The sequence below is a fragment of the Vipera berus genome (genome assembly GCF_964194415.1).
Source record: "Vipera berus genome assembly, chromosome: Z".
In the NCBI taxonomy this organism is placed as follows: Eukaryota; Metazoa; Chordata; class Lepidosauria; order Squamata; family Viperidae; genus Vipera; species Vipera berus.
The window spans coordinates 78,440,303-78,467,701 of record NC_138205.1 but is presented as its reverse complement, the minus strand read 5'-3'; the positions used below and the strand labels follow the sequence as shown (position 1 = coordinate 78,467,701).

The 27,399-nt window shown below is 37.4% G+C and overlaps 2 protein-coding genes across 2 annotated transcripts in view; one reads left to right on the top strand and one right to left on the bottom strand.

The window, feature by feature from the left end:
- Positions 1-14,276, top strand: part of CDCP1 (CUB domain containing protein 1) — a 112,650-nt gene extending 98,374 nt beyond the window's left edge. The window contains exon 10 of the mRNA XM_081344333.1: positions 12,116-14,276. Within this exon, the coding sequence (XP_081200459.1) occupies positions 12,116-12,352 (237 nt within the window). The 3' untranslated portion in view covers positions 12,353-14,276. The remainder of the gene's footprint in view (positions 1-12,115) is intronic.
- On the bottom strand, positions 726-27,399 carry EXOSC7 (exosome component 7). Its single transcript, XM_081344338.1, has 8 exons — positions 27,272-27,399; positions 22,066-22,167; positions 21,000-21,094; positions 16,479-16,644; positions 11,703-11,773; positions 6,367-6,487; positions 2,915-3,070; positions 726-1,169 (listed from the first exon to the last, which is right to left on the bottom strand). Exons 1-8 carry the CDS (start codon positions 27,326-27,328, stop codon positions 1,065-1,067), a joined length of 873 nt encoding a protein of 290 aa, XP_081200464.1. The 5' UTR covers positions 27,329-27,399; the 3' UTR covers positions 726-1,064.

Below are 27,399 nucleotides of genomic sequence, written 5' to 3'. Positions count from 1 at the left end.
CCCCAAGAAAAGAATGGTCATCTCCATTGGCCTTTATGTGTAGCCTTTCAGAGACATGTCATCTTGATTAGATTCTGACTTAAAGCAAAATATTTTAATTATTGGAAAGGATATTTTATTTTCTCTTAAGTTTTAATGAACTACTGAATTTCTGGGCTTATGTACAGGACTTCTGCATTCCAAGAGAAATTAAATATTTATGGAACAAAGCCTGAACTTTTTGCTTTGCAGATGTTTCTGTTTATTGCTGTACTGGATACATGACAATGAAAACGTGGCAATAACTGCACAGCCACACATGGAAATTTCCACTAACCATTATGGCAATAGCTGCTACGGTAAACAAGCCTAGTCATAGGTCAGACAATAATTTCAGTTCTATGAGCAATTTGGAGAAACATACCCATCATTTCTGTTAGACAGACCAGACTATTCATTCTGAAGCATTCAAATCTGATGTTTTCAACATCAGTCCACTTCTCCATATAGCATTTGGGTAGAGTTCAGAAAATCTAGGGCTAACACAGGATAAATCCTATGGCCATGCATCTCTGTTGCTCTATTTGTGCTCTGCCCACCACAAATCCCTGGGTCAAAATGAGGTTAGGCAATGCAGAACCAAGAATTTACTATACTTACCCTATTATTAAAAGTATTTATATACTCAATGTCAATTCCAAAAATGAAAAAAGCATAAAATAAAAACAGAATAAAAATATTGGAAATTGAATATAAAACAAAAGTTTATATACCATATAAAACAGTGTTAGAATCTGAAATAGAACAAGAAAAAATGCATTCAATACATCAAATGGACAAATCCATGCAGAAACTGTTGACAACACTTGGACTTTATAGGGTGAACTAAAAAGAAATGGCATTTGTACATTTTTGTGGATTTGAACTATTATTTCTTTCATTTTGTTGTAAATATTTAAGTTCCACTTAACACAAGTTTACTTATCATCCTTTATTTAAAATATATTCAATTCTGTAGAAACAAACAAACCAATAAACACACACTTTTAAGTAAAAATTCAACTCATTGAAGGTGATGATTGCACTCATCCCAAAAATCCAACTTTTTTTCGTGCTGTTCCGAGCCTCTCTTCTTTATCTAAAATAGCTTGCAAGGAGGTGTGCAGCAATTTACCCACTCTCTTTCCAGTCTGGAATACAAATGAAAAATAAACCATATAAAACAGCACAGGTGAATTTAAACAAGCAAAATACACTAAACAGTTCCTGTTTACAAATCAATAAATATGTTATTCGGTTGAAATTAATTCATTGGAGTACAACATAAAATGGAAAAAAATTATATATTAAATTATGTGTTTGTAAGAGCCATCTTTAATCCCTTTTGGGCTTATTATTCTACAGGTAGTTCTTGACTGACAACCACAATAGGCTTAGATACTCATTTACTATTATGTGAAACAAAATGCAGAAGGAGGCATTGTCTGGTCTATAGCTGATGAAAAAATTTGCAAAAATCCAGAAAGGAAGAATATGAAGAAAATATACAGTAGAATAATGTGAAACTTAACATTAAGAAAACCAAGATCATGGCATCCGGCCCTCTCAATTCCTGGCAAATAGATGGGGAAGAAATGGAGGTAGTGACAGATTTTATTTTCCTGGGCTCCAAGATCACTGCAGATGGGAATGTAGCCAAGAAATTAAAAGATGCTTGCTCCTCGGGAGGAAAGCCATGGCAAATCTAGACAGCACACTAAAAAGCAGAGATATCACCCTGTCAACAAAAGTGTGTATAGTCAAGGCTATGGTCTTCCCAGTTGCAATGTATGGCTGTGAAAGTTGGACCATAAGAAAGGCTGAGCGCCAAAGAATTGAGGCCTTTGAACTATGGTGCTGGAGAAGACTCCTGCAAGTCCCTTGGACTGCAAGGTGATCCAACCGGTCAGTCCTAGAGGAGATCAACCCTGACTGCTCTTTAGAAGGCCAGATCCTGAAGCTAAAACTCAAATACTTTGGCCACCTAATGAGAAGGAAGGACTCACTGGAGAAGAGCCTAATACTGGGAAAGATTGAGGGCAATAGAAGAAGGGGATGACAGAGAATGAGGTGGCTGAATGGAGTCACTGAAGCAGTAGGAGTGAGCTTAAATGGACTCCAGAAGATGGTAGAGGACAGGAAGCCCTGGAGGAACGTTGTCCATAGGGTCGCGATGGGTCGGACACGACTTCGCAGCTAACAACAACAACAACAAATGTCGTAAAATATCTTAAATTCCCACTAGAGCAGTGTTATCAAAGTTGGAAATTTCCCCTTCTATATAATTTAAGTACATTAAGAGTAGGAAAAAATAATAAAAATAAAGTCAAAAAGTATAGCAATCAGTTGCTACTATAAATAAAAGCTGGCATGAAGTTTATATGTTAAATGTTTCTAAACATATGGGATTTATGGAAAAAAACCACAAATCTATCCATATGGATGAAGTTATTGTTTGCCTCAAGGCTACTAGAGGCCAGTGCTCCACTTGAGTGAACAATGAAATAGTTACAAATTGGTCAATTTGTTTACATTTCTTATGATAGGCAATTGGAACAATATTCTTTCTAATTCACTGTACTATTTATTTGATTTTTATCCCACATTTATAATTTTAATAAAAAACGCAAGGCAGACTGTTCATGATTCTTAAATGCATCATTATCTCAAAGGAGGAAGAGCAACGAGAATTACTGATAATATTTTACTCTAAATGTTGTTTAAATGAGGGAATGTCAGTGGGCAATATAAAGAGTGCATGCAAATATAAGCATTTTTGAAAGTTAGATTTTAAAATAAGATAGGTTGGTGGTTCCAACTTTTTAGATTTACTTCTGATTTTCTCAGAATTAGCACTGTAATTTTAAATCTAATCATCTGTCCAGTGCTTGCTTACCTCCATCATCTCAAAAATGCTCTCTGGGTCAAGGCTGCCTCTTCCCACTTTTTTCATGCAAGTGATAACACCCTGACTTGTTACAGAAATAAGGAGGCTAGCCAAGGAACATGCTTCTTCCTGAAGAGTGGCATCGATCACATGCCTATAGCCAATCTGTGAAAAAAAAGGCATGTATTATTCACTACATCTGTACTGAACTGTTGAGGCAAGTTCTAGTGAAGGTTGGGATTAAAATTGTATAGAGCTGACAAATAAAAAGAAACTTCCTACTCACTTCGGGATCAACAAACAAATATATTCCCAAGAATATGCAGTACTGCTAACAATGCCAAAGTATTAAAACAGTCTGTTTGAGAGTTGGTTTGGCACTGTGATTAAGCTGCTGGGCTAGGAGTGGAGAAACAGGATTGCTAGTCTTGCATTAGGCATAAAAGCCAACCAGGTGATCTTGGATTAGTCACTCACTCTCAACCTTGTAATGTCACCCTTCTTTACATGACGTTCATTGTTTCTGGTAAACTATGTCAATAAATCAATTTAAGTTTCAATTAGGTGTGCACCGCTCTCTAGTTTTAGCAACAATTTCAGAGAATATTTTTTTAATTATAATGGCAATGATAAATCACTTCTCAAAATGCTGCCTAACAAACCACATGAAGTTGTTTATTTAGTTATCAGGAGTCAAATCCAACCTGAAGACAGAAAGAAAAAAGGAAGTAATTTCTATGCCTTCACATCAATCTATCTATCTTCCAACTCCTTTGCTAGATGACCCTATAATTCAAGGTGAAAAGATAGCAATTGGATAGAAAATTAGCAAATACACAGAAAATCTTATTTCATTCGCATTGTGATGTTTTTCCCAGGTAAATTCATGAATGATCTTAATGTTACACAATCTTCTTTTTATTCTCCCATTTTCATTAATTCATTAGCTTGAGTCTTAATTCTTTATTATATTAAGTTATTACTACTTTGATCAAAAATATTTTTAGAATGTTGTTGATATTTTGGTATTGAGGATATTTCCTTCCAATGTTATTTTTATAAATCAACTTGTAATTAAAAGATGTTTTAAATAAGATACCATCGAAATCCATATTTTGTATAATGCTTACAGTGAGGGAAAAATTATTTAATCCCTTGCTGATTTTGTACGTTTGCCCACTGACAAAGAAATGATCAGTCTATAATTTTAATGGTAGGTTTATTTTAACAGTGAGAGATAGAATAACAATTAAAAATCCAAAAAATGCATGTCAAAAAAGTTATAAATTGATTTGCATTTTAATGAGGGAACTAATTATTTGATCCCCTATCAATCAGCAAGATTTCTGGCTCCCAGATGTCTTTTATACTGGTAATGAGCTGAGATTAGGAGCACTCTCTTAAAGTGAGTGTTCCTAATCTCAGCTTGTTATCTCTATAAAAGACACCTATCCACAGAAGCAATCAATCAATCAGATTCCAAACTCTCCATCATGGCCAAGACCAAACAGCTGTCCAAGGATGTCAGGGACAAGATTACAGAAGGTGACAACAGTTGGTTTGATTATTTGCAAATGGAAGAAACACAAAATAACTGTCAATTTCCCTCAGTCAATCTGTCAATCTCCCTTCATGGGGCTCCATGAAAGATCTCACCTCCTGGAATTTCAACGATCATGAGAAACGGTGAAGAATCAGCCCAGAACTACATGGGAGAATCTTATCAATGATCTCAAGAAAGTTGGGACCATAGTCACCAAGAAAACAATTGGTTAACACATTATGCTGTGAAGGGCTGAAATCCTGCAGCGCCCACAAGGTCCCCCTGCTCAAGAAAGCACATGTACAGGCTTGTCTGAAGTTTGCCACTGAACATCCGAATGATTCAGGGGAGAACTGGGTGAAAGTGTTATGGTCAGATGAGACCAAAATTGGATTCTTTGGCATCAACTCAACTCGCCATGTTTAGGGGAGGAGGAACGCTGCCTATGACCCCAAGAACACCATCCCCACCAACAAACATGGAGGTGGAAACATTATGCTTTGGCTGTGTTTTTCTGCTAAGGGGATAGGACAACTTCACCACATCAAAGGGATGATGGACTATGTACCATCAAATCTTGAGTGAGAACCTCCTTCCCTCAGCCAGGACATTGAAAATGGGTCGTAAATGGATATTCCAGCATGGCAATGACTCAAAACACACGACCAAGGAAACAAATGAGTGGCTCAGGAAGAAGCACATTAAGGTCCTGGAGTAGTCTAGCCAATCTCCAGACCTTAATCCCACAGAAAATCTGTGGAGGGAGCTAAAGGTTCAAACGTTAGCCTCGAAACCTTAATGACTTGGAGAGGATCTACACAGAGGAGTGGGACAAAATCCTTCCTGAGATGTGTGCAAACCTGGTGGCCAACTACAAGAAATGTCTGACCTCTGTGACTGCCATCAAGGCTTTTGCTACCAAGCCATAAGTCATGTTTTGCGAAGGGGTGAAATATTTATTTCACTCATTAAAATGTAAATCAATTTATAACTTTTTTGAAATGAATTTTTCTGGATTTTTTTGTTGTTATTCTGTCTCTCACTGTTAAAATAAATCTACCATTAAAATTATAGACTGATCATTTTTTTTGTCAGTGGGCAAACATAGAAAATTAGCAGGGGAATCAAATAATTTCCCCCTTACTATATAATTATGAAAATTATGTTTTAAAATTAAAAGTCTAGATAAATTACACTTAGTTATTTTAAAAAATATTTTCTATCTGTTTTAGAAACCAACTCAGTGTATACTTTTATAACAAGTCTGAAATTATGCATTTATAAAAAGAACATTTTATATAATGTAATTTTAACATGTTTATATAAAACACCAAAAAGGGTGTTTTTTTTGCTCTAAACCCTCTGTTACTAGGTTGGACAGTAAAAAATGATGACAGGAATGGAGCAAAATGCCATGCCACACATTGCTGGCACTGATCTTGTAAACCACTAGCTGGGGTTTCAGCTATCCCAAGCAACCAATTCCCAACAAGTACTGTCAAAATGTTTTTCAACAGGAAAAAACATTCTCTATCTTTGTCTTAAATATAACATAATTATGGTACATTTACATTTATTTATATATTGCCTTTTACTTTAGACTTCATGGAGGCACTAATTACTTAAAAATGGAACTGAAAAAAAGATCTGGAAAGGGACACACACACACACACACACACACACACAAACACATCCAACAGAGAAAAATTCAGACCACTGATCAGCAATAATCCCAACATAATTTGCTCACAAAGGTCAATTTGAAGCTTCATAAGCAACTAATTTCTGCATACCTATTTTTTTGTAATAAACTATCTAAATCTTCATAAATAATCTGAAAAAACACAACACAAACTTTCTGCATAACTTTCAATTTAAAATAAGCATCAAAAGAAAAGTTCTGAATTTTTAGACTTACTTTGCTTAAGGTAACAATACAAGGAATATTATCAACATTGAGTCGAATACAGTCAAAAGGATCATCAGATAGTTCAATTTCATGTCCTCCTTCATCTTCCAAAACACGTACTTTGGGGATCCTAAAGAAAACAGAAATGACCATCAAACAGTATGATATCTCTGTATATTTTGCTAAGTAGGATTGACCCAACTTTCAACCAAATGTAAGCAATAAGTAAATTTCTATAAATTACTACTTTTGTGTTTATATAAACAAAACATGTCAAACATGCGATGTCACATGAGGTTGTGCGACGTATCGGAGCTTTTTCTCCATTGCCGGCAATGGGGTGGGTGCGGTTTCCTGGTGACGTGTCCGGCCTCTGGGCCGGCAGTCTAACGCCCCTGATATAAACTAACCATTATATAAAGTGATGAATATGCCACATTACACTCTGTAGTAATAACTACTTCTTCCTGCAAAAAGTGGAGATACAGATTTCATATCATCTTTCTGTACTTTGGAACATGTGATATTTTTGGATGTCCAAAACCTACAGAGCAACGATGGTTTATTATATGCTATCTTAGCACTGAACTAGCATCACCTTGCTTTGGAGAAGTAGTACCATATGTTGGAGAACTAGCATAAAATACTGCTGTTGTTTATTGATCATTAACTGGTGATGTGTGATAATGACAATATCACATTTGCTTTTTATATACTAAGAATAAACAGAAACATATATGACAATATCATATGACATCAAAATGTGTTAACACATTCACGGAAGTATCTTATTTATATCAATGCTGCGAATAAAGCTCTAGTCCTCAATAGTGTTGAAGATGTGACACAGCTTCTTTGAGGGCTTTTCCAAGTTCATGTTCATGCATATACAGAAGACAATTGAGAAGGTCTGTTCTGGGAAGAGCTACAAATTCGTTGTATTTTTTTAAATAATATTTTCTAATTTTACAATTAAGTATTTATAAAGCAACGTGGTGACTGGATTAATCAATAGTTCAATAACATACATAAATCTTTAGTATAAATATCAAGTTACAACATCAGATATTTCCTCTCTTTTTCCCTTAATATCTACTATCTCATATTAGGCTAATACAGTTCTTATTGTTATCAACTAAGTAAAAACATCTTTGTTACATTTATCAATACTTTTTAGCTTATACATATCTTAATTGTCCCCTTCATGGATTACTGCCTTGTTGTGGCGAAGGGGCTTGCATTAATTGTTTTAACGGGCAACTAATTTAATCTTCTTTTAATATTTGTAACTTTGTATTTTATTCTTGCCCTGTGAACCGCCCTGAGTCCTTCGGGAGAAGGGCGGTATAGAAATATTAATAAAATAAATAATAAATAAATAAATAAATAAATAATTCAATGAAGCTATGAGCTATGCCGTGCAGGGCCACCCAAGACAGACAGGTCATAGCAGACAGTTGTGACAAAATGTGATCCACTGGAGAAGGAAATGGCAACCAACTCCAGTATCTTTGCCATGGAAACCCCATGGACAGTACCACATGGAACCACTGATTGGTTCAAAATTGGGAAAGGAGTCTGTATACTGTCGCCCTGCCTATTTAACTTATATGCAGAGCACATCATGAGAAAGGCAGGGCTATATGAATTGAAAGTTGAAATTAAGATTGCTGGGTGAAATATGAACAACCTAAGATATGCAGATGATACCACTCTAATGGCAGAAAGTGAAGAACTAAAGAGCCTCTTGTTGCGGGTGAAGAAGGAGAGTGCAAAAGTTGGCTTGAAACTTAACATTAAGAAAACCAAGATCATGGCATCCGGCCCTCTCAATTCCTGGCATATAGATGGGGAAGAAATGGAGGTAGTGACAGATTTTGTTTTCCTGGGCTCCAAGATCACCACAGATGGGGACTGCAGCCAAGAAATTAAAAGACGCTTGCTCCTGAGGAGGAAAGCCATGGCAAATCTAGACAGCACACTAAAAAGCAGAGACATCACCCTGCTAACAAAAGTGCGTATAGTCAAGGCTATGGTCTTCCCAGTTGCAATGTATGAAAGTGAAAGTTGGACCATAAGAAAGGCTGAGTGCCAAAGAATTGAAGCCTTTGAACTATGGTGCTGGAGAAGACTCCTGCGAGTCCCTTGGAGGGCAATAGAAGGAGACGACAGAGAATGAGGTGGCTGGATGGAGTCACTGAAGCAGTAGGCGTGCTTTTAAATGGACTCCAGAAGATGGTAGAGGACAGGAAGGCCTGGAAGAATGTTGTCCATGGGGTCGCGATAGGTTGGACATGCTAACAACAACAACAATCTTAATTGTCTTTGCATTCAATCCTTATATACAATCAATGTCCTGTTGTTGCTTTCTTCCCAAGCTTTAATTTCCAGTCAATATTCAAATTAATATTTGGTATTTATAATTTTCAAGCTTTAGGTAACCAAAGTTTCTCTTATCTCAACTTCTTCCTTTTTCCCTTTTCATAACAAAGTATAATATTCTAAATACAAATCTTATCCATTTGAATATAGTCTTATTCAGTTTTCTAAAAGTTATCTAATAGCCCTAATAAGCAGGCATATACATAGAATGAAGGCTACTGCTAAGTTTGTAAGCCGCCCTGAGTCTTCGGAGAAGGGCGGGATATAAATGGAATTAAAATAAATAAATAAATAAATAAATAAATCTATTTTCCACCATGTTAAACCATCTAATTAATAATACAGTATGCCCTCTAATAGATCAAAACCATTATATGTATTGTCTGGATTACCCAATAAATCTGTAATATACATAATTTTTTTCATTTAGGTCTAATTTTTAAAAGCTCAAATATTCCCTCTCTTTTTCTGGTAATATCTATTATCTCATACTGGGCAAACAGAATTCTTATTTTCAACTGATTTCCAAATATTTTATATTAGGTGACCAAAATTTCCCTTATCTCAACTTCTCCCTTTTTCCCTTTTCATACCAAAGTCTATTTGTCTTGTTACACATCTTACCTATTCAATTATAAGGTTACTTTATTTTCTAAAAATTATATATTTTCCACCATATTTAACCTTCTAATTAGTAATAGGAAATCCCCTCTAATAAATCAAAACCCTTATTTTCTTCAGCCTTACTCTGGCTTTCTTTCTTTGCCAACTAACCTACAAATTCACTGTATTGAATCTTTAGAATTGTAGGCACTTGATATTTCAAGAGACACTCTACTGAATTATCCACACAGTTCTAATAAGCACAGCAGGAGGAGCATTATCAACTATTTAAGCTATTACATACATTTGTTCCATATATTGTAACAATTCCATTTGCACTATTTTGTATGAGTACAGTAAATTTCAATAGTGCATTTTCATTTGGTGACACATCCTGCAATGTACTAGATGAAAAGAGGATATATATACTTACCACTATTACATTAGGTTTGCCTAAATGAAATAGATTTACAATTCAACTTTATCAGCAGCATATTATCAACCATTTTGCCAATATAACATTATCAACCACTTTGTCCTACTTAATCAAGTTAAGAAAGCTGGAGCAAGATCTGACCTTAAAATGTTACCAAGGCTCCATACCTTTCATGGGAAATTCTTTCTACCTTCTTCTACAAGGTACGGTAGTTCTGGAGCTTTTCACAATAGCTTGGCTGTGTAACTACTGTATTGTTCCCCAACCTGGGTTCCGTCCTTATGTATGGACTAAACTTCAACATTTTGAGGAATAGATACTAGAACTGATCCATATATCTGTAGTACACCCAGGTTGGGGAAGATTAACCCATAGCATCACTCTATCTTATCTCTGCTGTTCAAGTTTATATAAGAAAATACTGAAGACAATTCTTCAGGACTTTGGCTTTGATACCCTTAATATGCAAGTGATACTTAAACCTTTCTTTCCCACTTTTACCACATTACAAAGAGGTTAGGGAATTGGATATGTAACAAGCTAGGAATATCATTGGTTCAGGAATTCTTACTCAAGGTTGGACAGGGTAGAATTCCTCTTGAAAGTTCAGGTTCATCGTCTGACCTTGAATCTTTGATCTGGCAGTGAACCTGTGTAATTTTATAGTTATGTTGCGCTTCCTACTTTAATACTGGATTGCAACAGTGATCTAATAATGTAAATTAATGTTATTTTGCTAGCTTTTTATGTAGAATGAAATGTCTATTGCATTGACATATTAGGTGCAACAGATGTTGGGGACTATTTTATAATGAGAGAAAAGTGTCATAAGTAGTAACTCAATCTTTCACACTTTTTATAACTTTACATGATCTAGTACCCTCAGACATTTTGGTTGCAGACTGTATCACATTAGCCATGCTGACATCCAAGATGTACAAATTTGAAGTGGACATTTTAGAAAGTATTGTTTGGTAATGCATGAAACACACACTTCACCTCTGCATTCTTTTTAACAGCACCATGCTATTTGCCGTGTGTTCTGTTAATCACTTTTAAAATGTAACATTAAAGGTCTGAAGTCAGTAAAAAGTATGTCAAAAGACTAATCTGTGCCTTGAATAGAACTTTTTGTCATCAATTTGGAAAATATGCTACTCTCCTTAGCTTTCAAAAAAATGTAATTTAGAACAGCTCTCCATCTGTAAAGAAAATACACAGTGCCAAAATATGGACTCATTCCAAAGCTGAGGCATTTGGAAATAGTAGCCTGCAAATATCTGTCAAACTGTTATGGAGCTTTTATATAATATAGTGGGGGAAAAACCCCACAGGACAAGATATTCTTAATCAGGCTATTTGGCAAAGCTAGAAATCTCAAAAGAAATTACAGGATTTGGATAACTAGTTTGTTAAAAGTAAATAAATGTTCCTAAACAAATATAAATTAGCCATTCTGGGCTGGCCAATTTTTCAGTAGATAAGGTCTCCAAATCATCTGGCCTTCACACAGGGCCGTGGTCAGAATTTCAAACTTTTGTTGTTTCTGTGGGAAATGTTGCATGTGTTCTTAAAAAAAGAGACTAAGCTATGTTTATTTTAGAATTGATGCTGCTATTTAATAAATGTATTTCATTTCAAATTAATAAAAAATATGTTATCAATGTTTGGCAATCATGATCAAGAGATATAGCTGGCTTATTGCCAGTTACCCTCTCATTTGTGCAGAATGTGCTTTACAAATCTTTCACCAAACAGTTCATTGAAAAGGAAAATCCATGTACAAGAAAAAACTAACCCAAAGAAAGATGTACGTATTCAAGCCTATATTCACTTTTATTCCTATGTTGGTCTACAAACTAATAATTTGTAGTTTGTAGGTAATATCCCAGAAACTGCATTTTGAAAGAGATGTGTTCCTTACCTGGTATTAAAGAGTGCTGCCTTCACTGCAATTGAGATGGCATCAAACAAGTTACCACCACACTCCAATAACTGAAATTTTAAAAATAAATTTTAATTAATATTGTATTATTTTAATCATTTTCTATTCTAAAAGCTATGATTTCATCATCTCATTCTTATAATAATTCTGATATAAATGTATAAGTTACACAAAGGTGGTAAAGCATGACTAATTACAGAAACTTCCACAAAATGTTATATTTTCATTTAATATATTAAAAGATATAATTTTAAAAAGCTGAACTGGATGAGAAGGGATGTTGGTAATAATAAGAACAAAAATATTTTGAATGCTTTAATTGCTTTAAATAATTCTCTTTGTAATATGCAAACAACCCATGAAAGATAAGAAAATATTTCCTTGTCTTATAGATAGAAATGCTGAGAGATGACTTCTGGTTTGCCATCGCGGCCGCCACGGCCGCTGAAAGGCAAGATCCGTCTTCTACGTCTGATTTTGTTCTGCTGAGCGACCCTGGAAAGGGTGAAAGGTTGCCCTGTAGAGGTGATGAGCAAGGAGGGGACCCTTGCTTGATTGTGGGAGGGTGGCAGCCCTTCCGCTTGATCCGGGGCAGCCCTCCAAACCGGCAGAGGAAAGACCGGCTATAGCAATATGGCTCGTCACTAAGCTGCAGACTTAGTGACAAAGTCACACTTACCATCAAGCACTTCTAAAGCAACGTGGATGAAACTGGGTAAGATCTGATCTTCTCTTTAAGATCCTAAGTATTTTCTTTTCCTGCAAAAGCTGCCCAAAGTATCTTTCCCCCTGTGAGGAGAGAGGGAAGGGAATTTCTGCCCCACCCTCTAAGAATAGCAGCGACTGACTATCCAGGGGAGTTAAAGCACTAAAAGAACAATTTTAATCTAATTGGATTTATATGTTTCTGAAACTTGGAGACCAAAAGTTTTCTTATTTTTACTGGAGACTTTTGTTTTTATCTACAAAAAAGAAATAAAACTGGAAAAAGGATTATAAAAATTTTGGACTTAAATTTTTTTAATGACCTCTTCTGGCAAAGTTTGGTATTACAACTTGTTATTGCCTAAAAGAGACTTGGCTTGAAGCCCAGACTTCAGATAAAACTCTTGATTTTGATAGATGCCACCTGTGAGAAACTCAGCTGTAAAGAGAATTTCTGGGTGGAATAACTGGCCTGCTTGAACTATGAATGTAAACCTTTACTGACTTTCAGAGTTATATGTGGAGAATTGCTTTCCTATCTCTTTATTTGAGGAGCACTCGTTATTGTGTGAGATGATGAAATACCTTGGACTATTAAATCTTACTTGACAAATGACTTCTACTATAAAGACTACCTGTAAACATGTGAAATAGATGTCCCGTACCTAGTTATAAAATTATTTTTAACGTCTGATTTTAAAGTCCTCAACTTAACACATTATTAAGAGAATATGGATGAAGACCAGGAAAAGATCCTTTCCATGTTGAAAGCAATACATGAAACCATTCTTTCAGCTTGTGACAAAATAAGACCCAACATAAAAGAACAAGATGCCAGCTTAGATACACAAACTCAAATTTTGACGACAACAAAAGAAATAACAATGCAGAAGATAACAAGAAGTGGAACAATCAAATACTAAGACAGAGGATTCAATTGACCAACAAATAGTTATTGGAAAATCCAGAAAATGGAGTGACAACACTGAAAATGGAAAAGACAATTCTGAAAATGGAAAATTTTAGAAAGAAGAAGAACAGACTGAATGGAAGATAAACATATCAGGACAATCATGGGGAATTGGAATAATAGGGAGACAATTTAATAAATACAAACAGGCTAGCCGTTCCAAAAAATGGCAACTAAATGGTCTCTGTTATTTCCAATAATATATATAATAATAAAGGCAGATCTATTTGATAATCTAAAAGCACTGACATAGAAGGCTAGTTGGAAAAGGAAGAATCCAGAATAAGGCTGAAGAAAATTGGGGTTTTGATTTATTAGTGATTTCATATTACTAATTAGAGAGTTAAAGGGAGAAGTTAAGATAAGGGAAATTTTGGTCATTAAATTTAAAATATTTGGAAATTACTTAAAAATAAGGATTCTAGAAAAAAAATATGTTTGATTTATTGATTAACCCAGACAATATATGTAATGGTTTTGATTTATTAAAGAGGATACTGTATTAATTAGATGATTTAATATGGTGGGAAATAGATAACTTTTAGGAACTAGAATAAGACTACCGTATATTCAAATAGATAATATGTGTATTTTGAATATTAGATTCTGTTATGAATTGAGATAAGGGACACTTGGTTACCTAAAGCCTGGAAATTATATTAAATGTTAATTTGAATAGTGATAGTAAACTAAAAATTGGGAAAAATCAGTAACAGGACATTGATTGTCTATAAAGATTGAATGTAAAAGTAATTAAGATATGTATAAGCTAAAATTTATTGATAAATGTAATAATGATGTTTTTACTTAGTTGATATAATAAGAACTGTATTAGCTTAAATACGAGATAGTAGATAATAAGGGAAAAAGAGAGGAAATATTTGATGTGGTAACTTGAGATTTGTACTAAAGATTTTTGTATGTTATTGAACTACTGATTAAAACAGCTACCACATTGCTTTTTAAATACTTAAATATAAAATTGGAAAATTAATAAAATATTATTATTAAAAAAAGCTGACTTCAAATCACCTGGCTTCAATCTTAAATGCTAATTATTCTGTGCATTCCTTCCCTGGATTGATTTTTTTAAAATAACAATAATAATGACTGGACAAATGTGCCACACTCACCATCAAACTGAGAAAAATAGTGAAAACTGAAGGAATCAAGAATCTGGAAAAAGATGATTACTGCAAATATCTGGGCATACCTGTTGTCAATACCTGACAACATCAAGCAAAGTGAAATCAAGAAAAAAGGTTAAAAGTGAATACATCAAGAGAGTCCAAACTTAATGGAGGATCTTAAAAGTCCAAACTCAATGGAGGAAACACCATCAAGGCAATCAACACCTGGGCAATTCCAGTCATTAGATACACAGCTGAAAGAGTGGACTGGACTCAAGCAGAACTAAAAGCCCTGGATAGGAAGACCAGAAAAATAATGACAATGAATCATGCCCTTCATCCACGTAGTGACATTGACAGACTCTACCTACCAAGGCAAATAAAAACGTTGCAAGTACATCAGATGGTTGGAAAAGAAAAAAGAGCATTATAAGAATATCTGAAGAACAGTGAAGAAACTTAGTATACCAGGAAGGCTTAATGACTACTGGAGTGACCAAGTGCTCCTTCACTGCAACGGAGATGGCATCAAGCAAGAAAGACCAAAGGAAGAGCAGAATGGAGGCATGGGAAGACAAAGCATTACATAGCCAATATATTAAAAAATAGCAGGGAAAACAAATAATAACAATAGTTAAGAGTAGGAAAGTTGAAGAAAGAGACAAAAGGCTTAATTTTGGCTGCACAAGACCAAGCCTTACAAAAGCCAGAATTGAGATGACAGCAATAGACAGCAAATGCACCTATGCCAAGAAGCTGATGAAACAGTAAACTGCCTGCTGCAAAAAGATCACACAGACTGACTACAAGCAGCGGCATGGCAAAGTAGCAACAATGCTGCATTGGAAGAACTGCAAGAAATATTATTTGCCTGCAAGAAATAACTGTGGGATGATAAAATAGAAAGTCATGGAAAATGAAGAAGCTAAATTGCTCTGGGACTTTAAAATTCAAATTCAAAAGGCACCTGTCAATTGTCAATAAGACAAAAAAGTCTGGCTAGTGGATGTGGCAATGCATAGAGACAGAAGAAGAGAAGAGAAAGAACTGGAGAAGATAACAAAATACAAAGACCTGCACATAGAAATAGAACAACAAGCAAACAAAGGTAAAAACAAAAGTAATAGGTGTCTTGGATGCAACCCAAAATAACTGGAGCACCATTTGAACACCATCGGCATTGACAAATTCACCATCAATCAATTGCAAAAGGTGGCTTTACTCAGAACAGCTTACATCCTGGGACAATACCTTTAACACCATCAAACATCTGCTTATCCCAGGTTCTTGGAAAGGATTCAATAGGTAGACAAAAATGCCAAATTCAATCTGAACATTTTGCTGATTGTGTGATGAATCTTCATCATTATAATAATAAACACAACAAGAGCTATCAGAAACACAGTTTTCAGAGTTCGATTTAGGAACTAGAAATACCAAATTTCTCTAAGCAATAACAAAATAACAGAACAGAATAACAGAGTTGGATGGGACCTTAGAGGTCTTCTAGTCCAACTCTCCGATCAGGCAGGAAATCCTATACCATTCCAGACAAATAGTTGTCCAATCTTTTCTTAAAAACTTCCAGTGTTGGAATATTCACAACTTCTGGAGGCAAGCTAGAATAAAACGAGGACCCAGGCAACTGAGGAATATAAAGGAGAGGTAAAAAGTGAAGATTTGAAAATTGGCTGGGTGACTTTGGATCAAGTCATTCTGTTTGGGTCCAACTCACCTCACAGGCTTGTTGTTGTTATGGAGGAAGGAGTATTAAGTATGTTCTGGTTTGAGTTACTTACAAAAGTAATAAAGGCATGATAAAAAAATCTTGTAAATAAAATAAATGCATCTAAGAGTTTGGTAATAATTAGACTTTTAAAGCTCTTGAGCTTAAATTTAATTTAAATTCGCACAGAACTTACTTACTCACCAAGACATCAATTTACTCACCAAGACATCAACATAAAGTATCCAGCAATGCTGTCTGGGATTAATACAAAGGGTTTTCAAGTCGATACTGCTCTCATTATTAAATATCCTGTATAGCGTATTTGCAATCTCAGTGCCAAGTTCTTCACCACCACGTCCTTCAAATTCTGGAGTGGCATTTGCTGAACTGAAAGTAAATTATTACAATTCCGAAAATTCAAACCACAGTTCAGAATATTAAATATTCATTAAATATAAAACCAAGAGTATAAACCACAATCAAGAATATGGATTATAAAAATTTTCTAACTACCTCCAAATAATTCAGTTGGGTATCTTATTTTCTATTCTTTAATAATTTATCTTTGTTACTAAATACAGTACATTATGTTGATGGAAATTATTCTTATGAAACTAGTTGTTGTTGTTATTAGTTACGAAGTCGTGTCCGACCCATCGCGACCCTATGGACAACGTTCCTCCAGGCTTTCCTGTCCTCTACCATCTTCTGGAGTCCATTTAAGCTCAGGCCTACTGCTTCAGTGACTCCATCCAGCCACCTCATTCTCTGTCGTCCCTTTCTTCTCTTGCCCTCAACCTTTCCCAGCATTAGGCTCTTCTCCAGTGAGTCCTTCCTTCTCATTAGGTGGCCAAAGTATTTAAGTTTCAACTTCAAGAACTGGCCTTCTAAAGAGCAGTCAGGGTTGATCTCCTCTAGGACTGACCGGTTTGATCGCCTTGCAGTCCAAGGGACTCGCAGGAGTCTTCTCCAGCACCATAGTTCAAAGGCCTCAATTCTTTGGCGCTCAGCCTTTCTTATGGTCCAACTTTCACAGCCATACATTGCAACTGGGAAGACCATAGCCTTGACTATACACACTTTTGTTGGCAGGTTGATGTCTCTGCTTTTTAGTGTGCTATCTAGATTTGCCATGGCTTTCCTCCCCAGGACCAAGCGTCTTTTAATTTCTTGGTTACAGTCCCTATCTGCGGTGATCTTGGAGCCCAGGAAAATAAAATCTGTCACTAACTCCATTTCTTCCCCATCTATTTGCCAGGAATTGAGAGGGCTGGATGCCATGATCTTGGTTTTCTTAATGCTAAGTTTCAATATGAAACTAGAACTACTGATTAATTTAACAAAGATTACAAAGATACAATTACAATAGTAAAAGCTAATATAAATAAAAGATACAATAGAAAGGTTGCTTGGTTAATCTAATAATAGAAAGAGTAGAAAGAAAAAAGGAACAGAAAAAAGAAAAGATTATAGTAAAGAAAAATAAGACTTCCAACTTTTATTACAAGTATAAACTATTTATCACCTCTTAAAATACAACAAATGACTCTTCTTCCCATATCCCATCTCTTTTCTATAAACAAATCCATAAAGCATAATCATTTCAGTCCTGATGTCAGCAAAAGTTCATTAATGGTTACCAGATATAACATAGCTATGTTAACCTTGATCAAATAACCCAACCTTGTATTCCTCCCTTTTATTTCTAATAATATTAATGTTTAGTACATTCAGATAACGTCATAAATTTTGATTTCTTTTCATATCTTGAAACAAGATATGCACGAACAATATAATCTTTTAAGACAGGATTAGGTGCCCAACATTTAATTAATTAATGAACCCAAGAATTTCATAAGGGGACTTGGAAATTATATTAATTTTATTTAGATCAAATTAAATTGCATCAACTCTCTTCTGATACAGAACTAAGAAACAGATAAACTAGTATTAGCAACCTTATCAACAGATAAATATGGAATGTAACCAAATGTCTATGGAGTTTCTCAGTCATCCAGGTCATAGTTATCCCCAAGATGCTTTTTCAAGAGGCAACTGGACTTTCTTGGCTTTTTTTTTCCTTTTTTCTTCAATGTCTTCAAAGTAAAAACAAGAACATCCAGTTGCCTTGTGAAAAAGCATCTTTGGGATGGAATGTAACCCTAACTGTGCATATCGGCATCTTGGGTTAACCAGACCATTCCACCTTTAATGATGGGGGGTGAGGTGTTACCCCCCCCCTCGTTGATAGGGCTCGCAACTTGGGCATCCTCCTTGACTCCCGGCTCAATTTTGAAGACCATATAGGAGCCGTGACCAGGGGGGCTTTTGCCCAGGTTCGCCTGGTGCGCCAGTTGCGACCCTACCTGGACCAAGATGCCCTACGCACAGTCACTCATGCGCTCGTGACCTCCCGTTTAGACTACTGCAACGCTCTCTACATGGGGCTGCCCTTGAGGACCACTCGGAGGCTTCAGCTGGTGCAGAATGCGGCCGCGTGAGTTGTGATGGGGGTTTCCCGATACTCTCATGCAACACCTCTACTCCGCGAGTTGCATTGGCTCCCGGTTGCCCTCCGGGTGAGATTCAAGGTGCTGGTGATGACCTATAAAACCCTAAATGGCTTGGGTCTGGGATATCTGAGGGAACACCTGCTGCCAGCATCAAGTTCCCTTCGTCCAGTGCGCTCCCACAGGGAGGGTCTCCTCAGGGTGCCGCTGGTAAAAGATTGCCGGCGGATAACACCCAGGGGGAGGGCCTTCTCAGTGGGTGCGCCTGCCCTCTGGAACCAGCTCCCCGTGGAGCTCAGGACTGCCCCCAACCTCCGTGCATTCCGCCGGGACCTGAAGACCTGGCTCTTCGAGCTCTCTGGCCCAGGCTGAGAATTTTAATTTTAATTTAATTGGGGTTTTTACTTTTTCAGGGATTGATGTAATTTTCTAATTGTTTTTAACTTTTGTATTTCTTGTTTTAAATACCCTGTAAACCACCCTGAGTCCTTCGGGAAAGGGCGGTATATAAATCAAAATAAATAAATAAACAAACTTGTTTTATAACTCAATTCAGTAACATTGCAATTTTCATAAAAGGTCTTCTTCAAGTTAAGCTCACCTCTGGTTATTCAGTAATGTAATTCTTGGCAAATTTGTTTACCTTATCCCAGGATGTTTAATTTATTCATTTATCAGTTTAGTCTACAGCCCCAGTATTTCTGGTTGTATTTCTTCTTCATACTAATCAGGATAGACCCCCCCCCCTTTGCTTCTGATTTGCTAAGGTGGAAAATAAAAATTCTAATGAAATTCATTTTGCTTCCTTTTTTAAAAAATTAGGATTTTGGAATGACAATGAAAAAAGAATGGCTAATTGGCAATCTAATAAAATGGATACACTTTAATGAATCTAAGGAAGTAATTCAGAGAAGTTCCAGATGTTAAAATATACTCAACTAGCACCACCTAGTGGTAAGACCCTTAATATAATATGCATATTCTAGTCTTAATTTGAAGTTTTGACAGTGAAATTTTATCTGCATTAAACCACAAGCATAAGTAGCAGATGCCTGTGCAATAAGCACATAGGAATCATCATCTGACAATGGTTTTCTGCTATTAATACTGTATATAATCATACTTCACTCAAAAGACTAGTAATAGAACTAGGTAACACTTCAGTGCAAATTATCTTTGCTTAGGACTTTGTGTAAATTTTTAAAGGAAGGTGAGTAGATATTTTTTATTCTTACATTCTTACAAAGAATTCTGTAATTTTTAGGACACAACTATCAGGGAGGGAATTAAGGCAATGTGGTTTTTTGTGATCCATCCTACATGCAAGAATGGGACTTTTATTTCACATCTGCTATTGAGGGAATTCATCTATTTACGGTCAAGTAATATTAAAAGCCCCTGAGAAGTTCACAAGAATTAACAGAGGTCCCTTTGTTCCTTTGGCAAAGATAATCTACTAAGTTGACCAACATTGTTTTTATATCATTCTCAGGCTTGACACTAGACTGAAATGATCCACTGATTTTTAGCATTATTTAGTGAATTATAGTTATCTACTTTTGTTAAAAATTATGAACTAACATTTTATATGTATCTTCCATCCTGATCCATCAATGGAAGATGTATATAAAATTATGTGGTCCATCTTTGGAAATTTCTGTTTTTCTTCCTTGCTAGATTGATCCAAGTGTTTCAGAAACAGTTTATTTCCAGAAGCAAATCTTGTAGAAATAGAGGGAATTATTCCCACAGTGCTTAATCTGTTCAGACAATTTACAAGTTTTGGGAATGAACCAAGATATGCATTTAACTATAACAATAGTTAAGTTCTTTAATCAAATATCTGCAAAATGAGTAACTGCAGTATTCAAATTAATGTGGATGCACTGTTATGTACTAGGGCATTTTCGAATCCTTATTTTCTGTCTGTAAACTTTAAAAACACAGGCATTCTTTCACTAATGTGACTTTTTGTGTATGTGGTTGTTCACTTGGGGTTGACAAGATTTACCTTTGGCAAGATTTCAGAAGTGGTTTTCCGTTGCCTTCTTCTAAGGACAGAAAGAGTGACTGGCCCAAGATCATCCATCTAGCTTCTGACCAAAGGTGGAACAAGAACTCATGGTCTGTAGATACCATGGTGCCTTAACCACCATATCTAACTGGCTCTCAACATGACTTTTACCTGATGATAATCAAACACAAGCCTCCACTGTGAATAGTTAAACTAACCAATCAACAAAGAATTCCAAACAGCCTTCATTTGGCTTCTCCAGCTTTGGTGTTCCCATTTCTGCCTTGACTCCAACCAGGATGTCTGTGTGCCCCTGTAATAACAGAGACAGGTATATTTTCCAAGTTATTTGATCTTACAAACTTATATTTCCACATGAATCAGCATTATCCAGCAGTTCTCCTTAAAGCATGAAGAACTCTGAAAATAAAGACAGTTTTAAACATTTTCAATTCGCTCAAACAATCAATTAAAACAAGGTATTATGTAGACAAGTATAACTAAGTGCTGTTAATACCCTATTAGATATTTCCATGAATAATACAACACTTAGTAAACAAAGCATAGGCACCCAGTACTCTCCAAATGGTTCCAAAACCATTTGGTTGGTTTGAAAGTTTGGTTTGGTGGCTTTGGGTTGAACTGTAGAATCCTTGGTGCTCCCTGAACTTAGTTATTCACTTGTAGAAATTACTGAAATAGATGACTTTATCAGTGCTAGTGAGTGTGAAGCTTGCTCCCTGTTTATATACAGTAGCTTACCCTGTCAGTGTTGATGGGGGGGGGGGGTGGTTTTCTCCTTGGTAGTTCCTTGATTAGGGTATTATTTTCTGCTTGAGGAAAAAAAAATACCTGTTTGAGCAGAAAACAATACCCATATAGCTGTGCAACGTATATTTAAATTCCACTTCTTGTTCAGAGACTCATAATGCTTGCTCTCTGCCCCTTCTAGCACTTGTCCACAAAAATGTATCATGGAGCTAGTCTTGTGAGCAAGCCCACAGCACATTTATAAATAAGATCTAGGTTATACTTGTAGCAATTTCTTCGGCTTGCCAATAAAACACAATTTGCTAATTGAAAATAATACTTCATGTATTTTAATACATCTGACCAGTACATTCTGACCTACAAGAATTATGTATTAATTTTTAACTTAAATATAGAATCCTATACTAGAATTCTTAAGCAACAAAACGTGTTGATTTTAAAAAGAGAAGGATTCATTTTTCAAATAAAATCAAGAGATATAATGGCAGGGTACAATAAGTTAGATGTACTTACAAGTTTTACTCTAGCAGACCCACTTGTATTAGATATTACATCTGTTTCCACTTCTGTACATCTATAATCTTCACAGCCACGGCCATCAACTCGAAGATCTTCCTACAATACCAATTCCAATGCTGTCATATTATGCCATCACCATCTTGTCAAAATATTTAAGTAGTAGGGCAAAATTTACTTAGACAAGCAAATATGTGTACTATTAATGACTTTATGGATTAATATAAAAACAGTCCAAGGTAAGTTTTCTCTTAGATTTATCTACCATTGCAATCAGCTCACTCATTATTTAAGTAGGCCTCATTCAAAACAGTCACCTCAAGCATGATTTAAAAGCATACTTGTCATATTATATGAAGCCTCAAGGCTGTATTATAACTTTCCTTTTCTATACATATGCTGATTTTATGCAAGGTAAAAAAAAATCTGCTTTTGCTAAGAACAAGCTATAACGCAACTTATGAAAAATTACCAAGATATTCAAATAGCTTATTCTTGGCTTGTTTTAATTACTTTATTAGAAGAGGCTTTTCCCTTCAAAGGTGGATGTAATAAAAAAAACTATGGTTTCTTTAAACTATTCCCTTAATCTTACAGCATGTGCAAAGGATGCATAGGCAAAATATGGAAGCATAAAATAATAAAATCACTATTGTATCAGTAAAGACTCCATGTCATTCAGACTTTCCTGACACAACTTAACATGTTAATGCAGCTACTATGGTTGGTTTATAAGGAATGGTGAGAGTTGTAGCTCAACTATTCTAGGAAAACAACTTTCCACTCAATTTATTTCATGGTTTCAATATTTATCACATGAATTGCATCTTAATTAAGACTATTGACCAGACCAATTATGTAAATCTTTTTAAATGCCTATGCTTTGCATTTACTGGTTGAAATATTTATTATTTTTAAGAAGATTAACAACCAGCACCTTGAATTGCACCTGGGGGTCAACTGGTAGCTAATGCAGCAGTGCACAATGAAAAGTACTCACTACTGCTTACTCCACGGGTGTCAAACATGACATGATGTGGCGTATCGTGACTTTTTCGCATTGCCAGAGATGGGATGGGCCAGCAGTTTGAAACCCCTGGTTTACACCATTGCATTTTGAACAAAGTGGACAGGATCATGGGGAAATTAAGTGCCGCCACGTGTTTGTTGGACCCGTGTCCCTCCTGGCTGGTCTATGCGTCTCGGGAGGTTACACGAGGCTGGCTCCTAGCAGTTAACAATGCCTCACTGAGTGAAGGGTACTTCCCTACCGCCTTGAAAGAGGCAGTGGTAAGGCCCCTCCTTAAGAAACCTGCATTGGATCCAGCTATTTTAAACAACTTTCGTCCTGTCTCCAACCTTCGCTTTCTTGCGAAGGTCGTTGAGAGCGTGGTGGCACGGCAGCTCCCTTTGGTCCTGGAGGAAACTGAGTATCTGGATCCGTACCAATCGGGTTTCAGGCTCGGATATAGCATGGAGACGGCATTGGTCGCGCTGGTGAATGATCTCTGGCGAGCCCGAGATAGGGGTTATTCCTCTGTCCTGGTCTTATTAGATATCTCAGCGGCTTTTGATACCATCGACCACGGTATCTTGCTGCGTCGTCTTGAGGGGTTGGGAGTGGGAGGCACCGTTCTGCGGTGGTTCTCCTCCTACCTCTCGGGCAGTTCGCAGATGGTGTTGGCAGGGGGACAGAGGTCAACTCCTAGGCCCCTTAGTTGTGGGGTGCCTCAGGGGTCGGTGCTTTCGCCCCTCCTGTTCAACATCTATATGAAGCCGCTGGGAGAGATCATCCGTGGCTTCGGGGTGAAGTATCATCAAAATGCTGATGATACCCAGCTTTTCATCTCCACCCCGAACCAACCCAGTGATGCCCTCGATGTGATGTCCCGTTGCCTGGAAGCGGTACAGATTTGGATGGGAAAGAACAGGCTCCGGCTCAACCCGGCCAAGACTGAGTGGCTTTATGTACCGACATCTCGTTTAGTCCAAGAAGTTCCATCTTTGATTATAGGAGGAGAGATGTTACCTCCCGTTGATAGAGCACGCAATCTAGGCGTCCTCCTGGATTCACGACTCAGTTTTGAAGATCATATTGGAGTCGTGGCTAGGGGGGCATTTGCCCAGATTCGCCTGGTACACCAGTTGCGCCCCTTTCTGGACCGAGATGCCCTACATACAGTCACCCACGCACTCGTTACCTCCCGTATAGATTACTGCAATGCTCTCTACATGGGGCTGCCCTTGAAGACCACCCGGAGGCTTCAGCTGGTGCAGAGTGCGGCTGCACGGGTAGTGATGGGAGCACCCCGATACTCCCATATTACACCCCTCCTGCGTGAGCTGCATTGGTTACCGGTTGCCCTCCAGGTGAGATTTAAAGTGCTGGTACTTACCTTTAAAGCCCTACATGGCTTAGGCCCGGGATACTTGCAGGACCATCTGCTACCGGGAACGAATTCCCATCGCCCAGTACACTCACACAGAGAAGGCCTCCTCAGGGTACCGTCGGCTAGACAATGTCGGCTGGCGACCCCCAGGGGAAGGGCCTTCTCTGTGGGAGCGCCAGCCCTGTGGAACCAGCTCCCCCCTGAGCTTCAGATGGCCCCAGATCTCCAGTCCTTTCGCTGCGGCCTCAAAACACTCCTTTTTCAACTGGCTGACCTGGACTGACAGGGATTTAATTATGTTTAATTTTTATTTTAATTATGTTTACAATTTTTAACTCTAATTTTTAATTTATTTTAATTTTTAATTTTAATTTATTGTACAGAGGCCTTTAATTTTAATTTTATCTTAATTTCTGTATTTATTGTATATTATTGCTGTTAGCCGCCCTGAGTCCTTCGGGAGATAGGGCGGGATATAAGCCCCATTAATAAATAAATAAATAAATAAATACATAAATAAAATTGCTGTTCCTGGGTGGTCTTCAAGAACAGATACATGAAGAGTGCATAGCAGTAACAAGATGGGTTTGAGTGACCATCTGCAGTGCCAGGGTCTCTTGGTTGAGAAGAGTGCAAAACGTACCTGTGCAAAGGACTTCAAGCAGCATGTGTGAGTCTAGCAGGACCCCCAAGGTTGTACCCAAGTCTCAAATTGGGAAGTGTAAATTCAGTTCAAAATATTAGCTGGCTCTATTACGAAGCATTAATTTTAACTAGTATCAAATTGCTGGAACTGCAATTTGGGAACAATAGGCAGTTCAACCTCAGCAAAACTAAGTGGCTTTGGAGGATCCAGGAAATTACCATCTCCAGTGTTGGAGATGGTGGTACTGCCCCAAGTAGATCCTATGTACAATCACAAGGTCATTTTGGATTCATGATTCCTGTTCAATAAACAGGTGACAGTTGTAGCTAGAAGAGCTTATATACAACTTTGGGTTGTGTGCCAGTTGCACCTGTTCCTGGATTAGGAGACTGCTGTAATCTTGGTCACTCATTCTCTGGTTGCCTCCTGAATGGGCTGGCCCTGAAGAGCATCTGTAAACTTTAACTGGTGCAAAATGTGATGGCCCAGGCAGTTATGTGCACTCCCAGACTAGAACAAACTATATCTTTACTCTGAACTGCATTGGTTGCTAGTTTGCTTCTGCATTCAATTCAAGGTGTTGATGTGATGTCCCGTTGCCTGGAAGCAGTTCGGGTCTGGATGGGGAAGAACAGGCTTCAACTCAACCCTGACAAGACTGAGTGGCTGTACGTACCGGCATCTCGGGATATTCAGAACATTCCATCTCTTTCTATAGGGGGTGAGTTATTACCCCCCAAAGATAGGGCTCGCAACTTGGGAGTCCTCCTGGATTCACAGCTTTCCTTGGAAGACCAAATAACAGCTGTGACTAGGGGAGCCTTTGCCCAGGTTCGCCTGGTGCGCCAATTACGGCCCTATCTAGACCGAGATGCCCTACGTACGGTCACTCATGCACTCGTGACCTCTCGTTTAGACTACTGCAATGCTCTTTACATGGGGCTGCCCTTGAGGACCACTCAGAGGCTCCAACTGGTACAGAATGCAGCCGCGAGAGTTGTGTTGGGAGTCTCCCGATACTCCCATGTTACACCTCTACTCCGTGAGCTGCATTGGCTCCCAGTTGTTCTCCGGGTAAGATTCAAGGTGCTGGTAATGGTTTTCAAAGCCCTACATGGCATGGGTCCGGAGTACCTTAGGAATCACCTGCTGCCAGCATCAACGTCCCTTCGTCCAGTGCGCTCCCACAGAGAGGGCCTCCTAAGGGTTCCGCCGTTCGGAGAATGCCGTCTGGTGGCTCCCAGAGGGAGGGCGTTCTCTGTGGGCGCGCCTGACCTATGGAACCGTTTACCGGTTGAGCTCCGGATGGCTCCTGACCTTCGCTCCTTCCGACGCGACCTAAAAACATATCTGTTTGAGCAATCCGGTCTGGTCTGACGGGTTCTGTTGTAATTATTGTTTTAAGGTAACTATCTTCTGCATTTGGGCAAAATTAGGGTTTAATTTGTTTTCAATATCTGTATTTGTGCATTCTGTTATTTATGTCACTGTTCACCGCCCTGAGTCCTTAGGGAGAAGGGCGGTATACAAATCAAATAAATAAATAAATAAATAATGACCACTAAAGGCCCACATGGCATGGCAAGGTATTTGAGGGGCAGACTTTCCCTGATTACATCTATCTGTCTTCTCAGGTCTAGAGGAAAGGCAGGTTGTGGTCCCATTTACTAAGGGCATTCATTTGTTAGTAGCTAAGAGGACAGCCTTTGCTATCTGCCTTTTCGAATATAATTTCCTCCAAGGTGAGATTGGCTCTGACTCTACTGATCTTTTACAAGTCCTTTAAACCTGGCTATGTCATTGTGCTAGGGGATCTTACAGAATTACGTAGCCTGCTTCCAGATTATGTTTTATGATTTAATATTTTAATTAGTTTTAAGTAGGTTTGCTGTTATTGCTGTTGTGTTCGGATCGATGTATTTTGTTTCGTTATTTTTGTAACTATGTGAGTCTCCCAGAATCGTATATGTAAAATGGCCATGCCATCTTAAATTCGCACGCGGACTGCAAGTCACATCCTATGACTACGCGGAGGAAAACAGACGTGTTTTCAAAGGAATAGAAAAAAAAAACTTGTTTTATGATGGGGAACATTCAAGAAAAAATCGAGAAAGAAGCTTAAAAGGAGCCCTTACAATCCCTACCTCCCGTTTGCCGACCTTTTTACCTGGACACCATGCATGATATAAACTTTTTCCGCCTCGCTCAAGACCACCGACGCCATAATAATTAGTCCTAAGCGCCTCCTTCGCCTCCAAATACCAAAAGCCTCTCAGCCGCTCAAAAAAAAAAAAA

Bases quoted from the DNA above. Each gene is read 5' to 3' on its own strand.
- EXOSC7 (XM_081344338.1), bottom strand. From the start codon at position 27,328: ATGGCGTCGGTGGTCTTGAGCGAGGCGGAAAAAGTTTATATCATGCAT. The intron at 11,774-16,478 runs GTGAGTAAATTG...TTAAAATTTCAG, and splicing joins TACTTTATGTTGATGTCTTG to TTATTGGAGTGTGGTGGTAA. The intron at 1,170-2,914 runs GTAAGCAAGCAC...TTTGTATTCCAG, and splicing joins GCATTTTTGAGATGATGGAG to ACTGGAAAGAGAGTGGGTAA.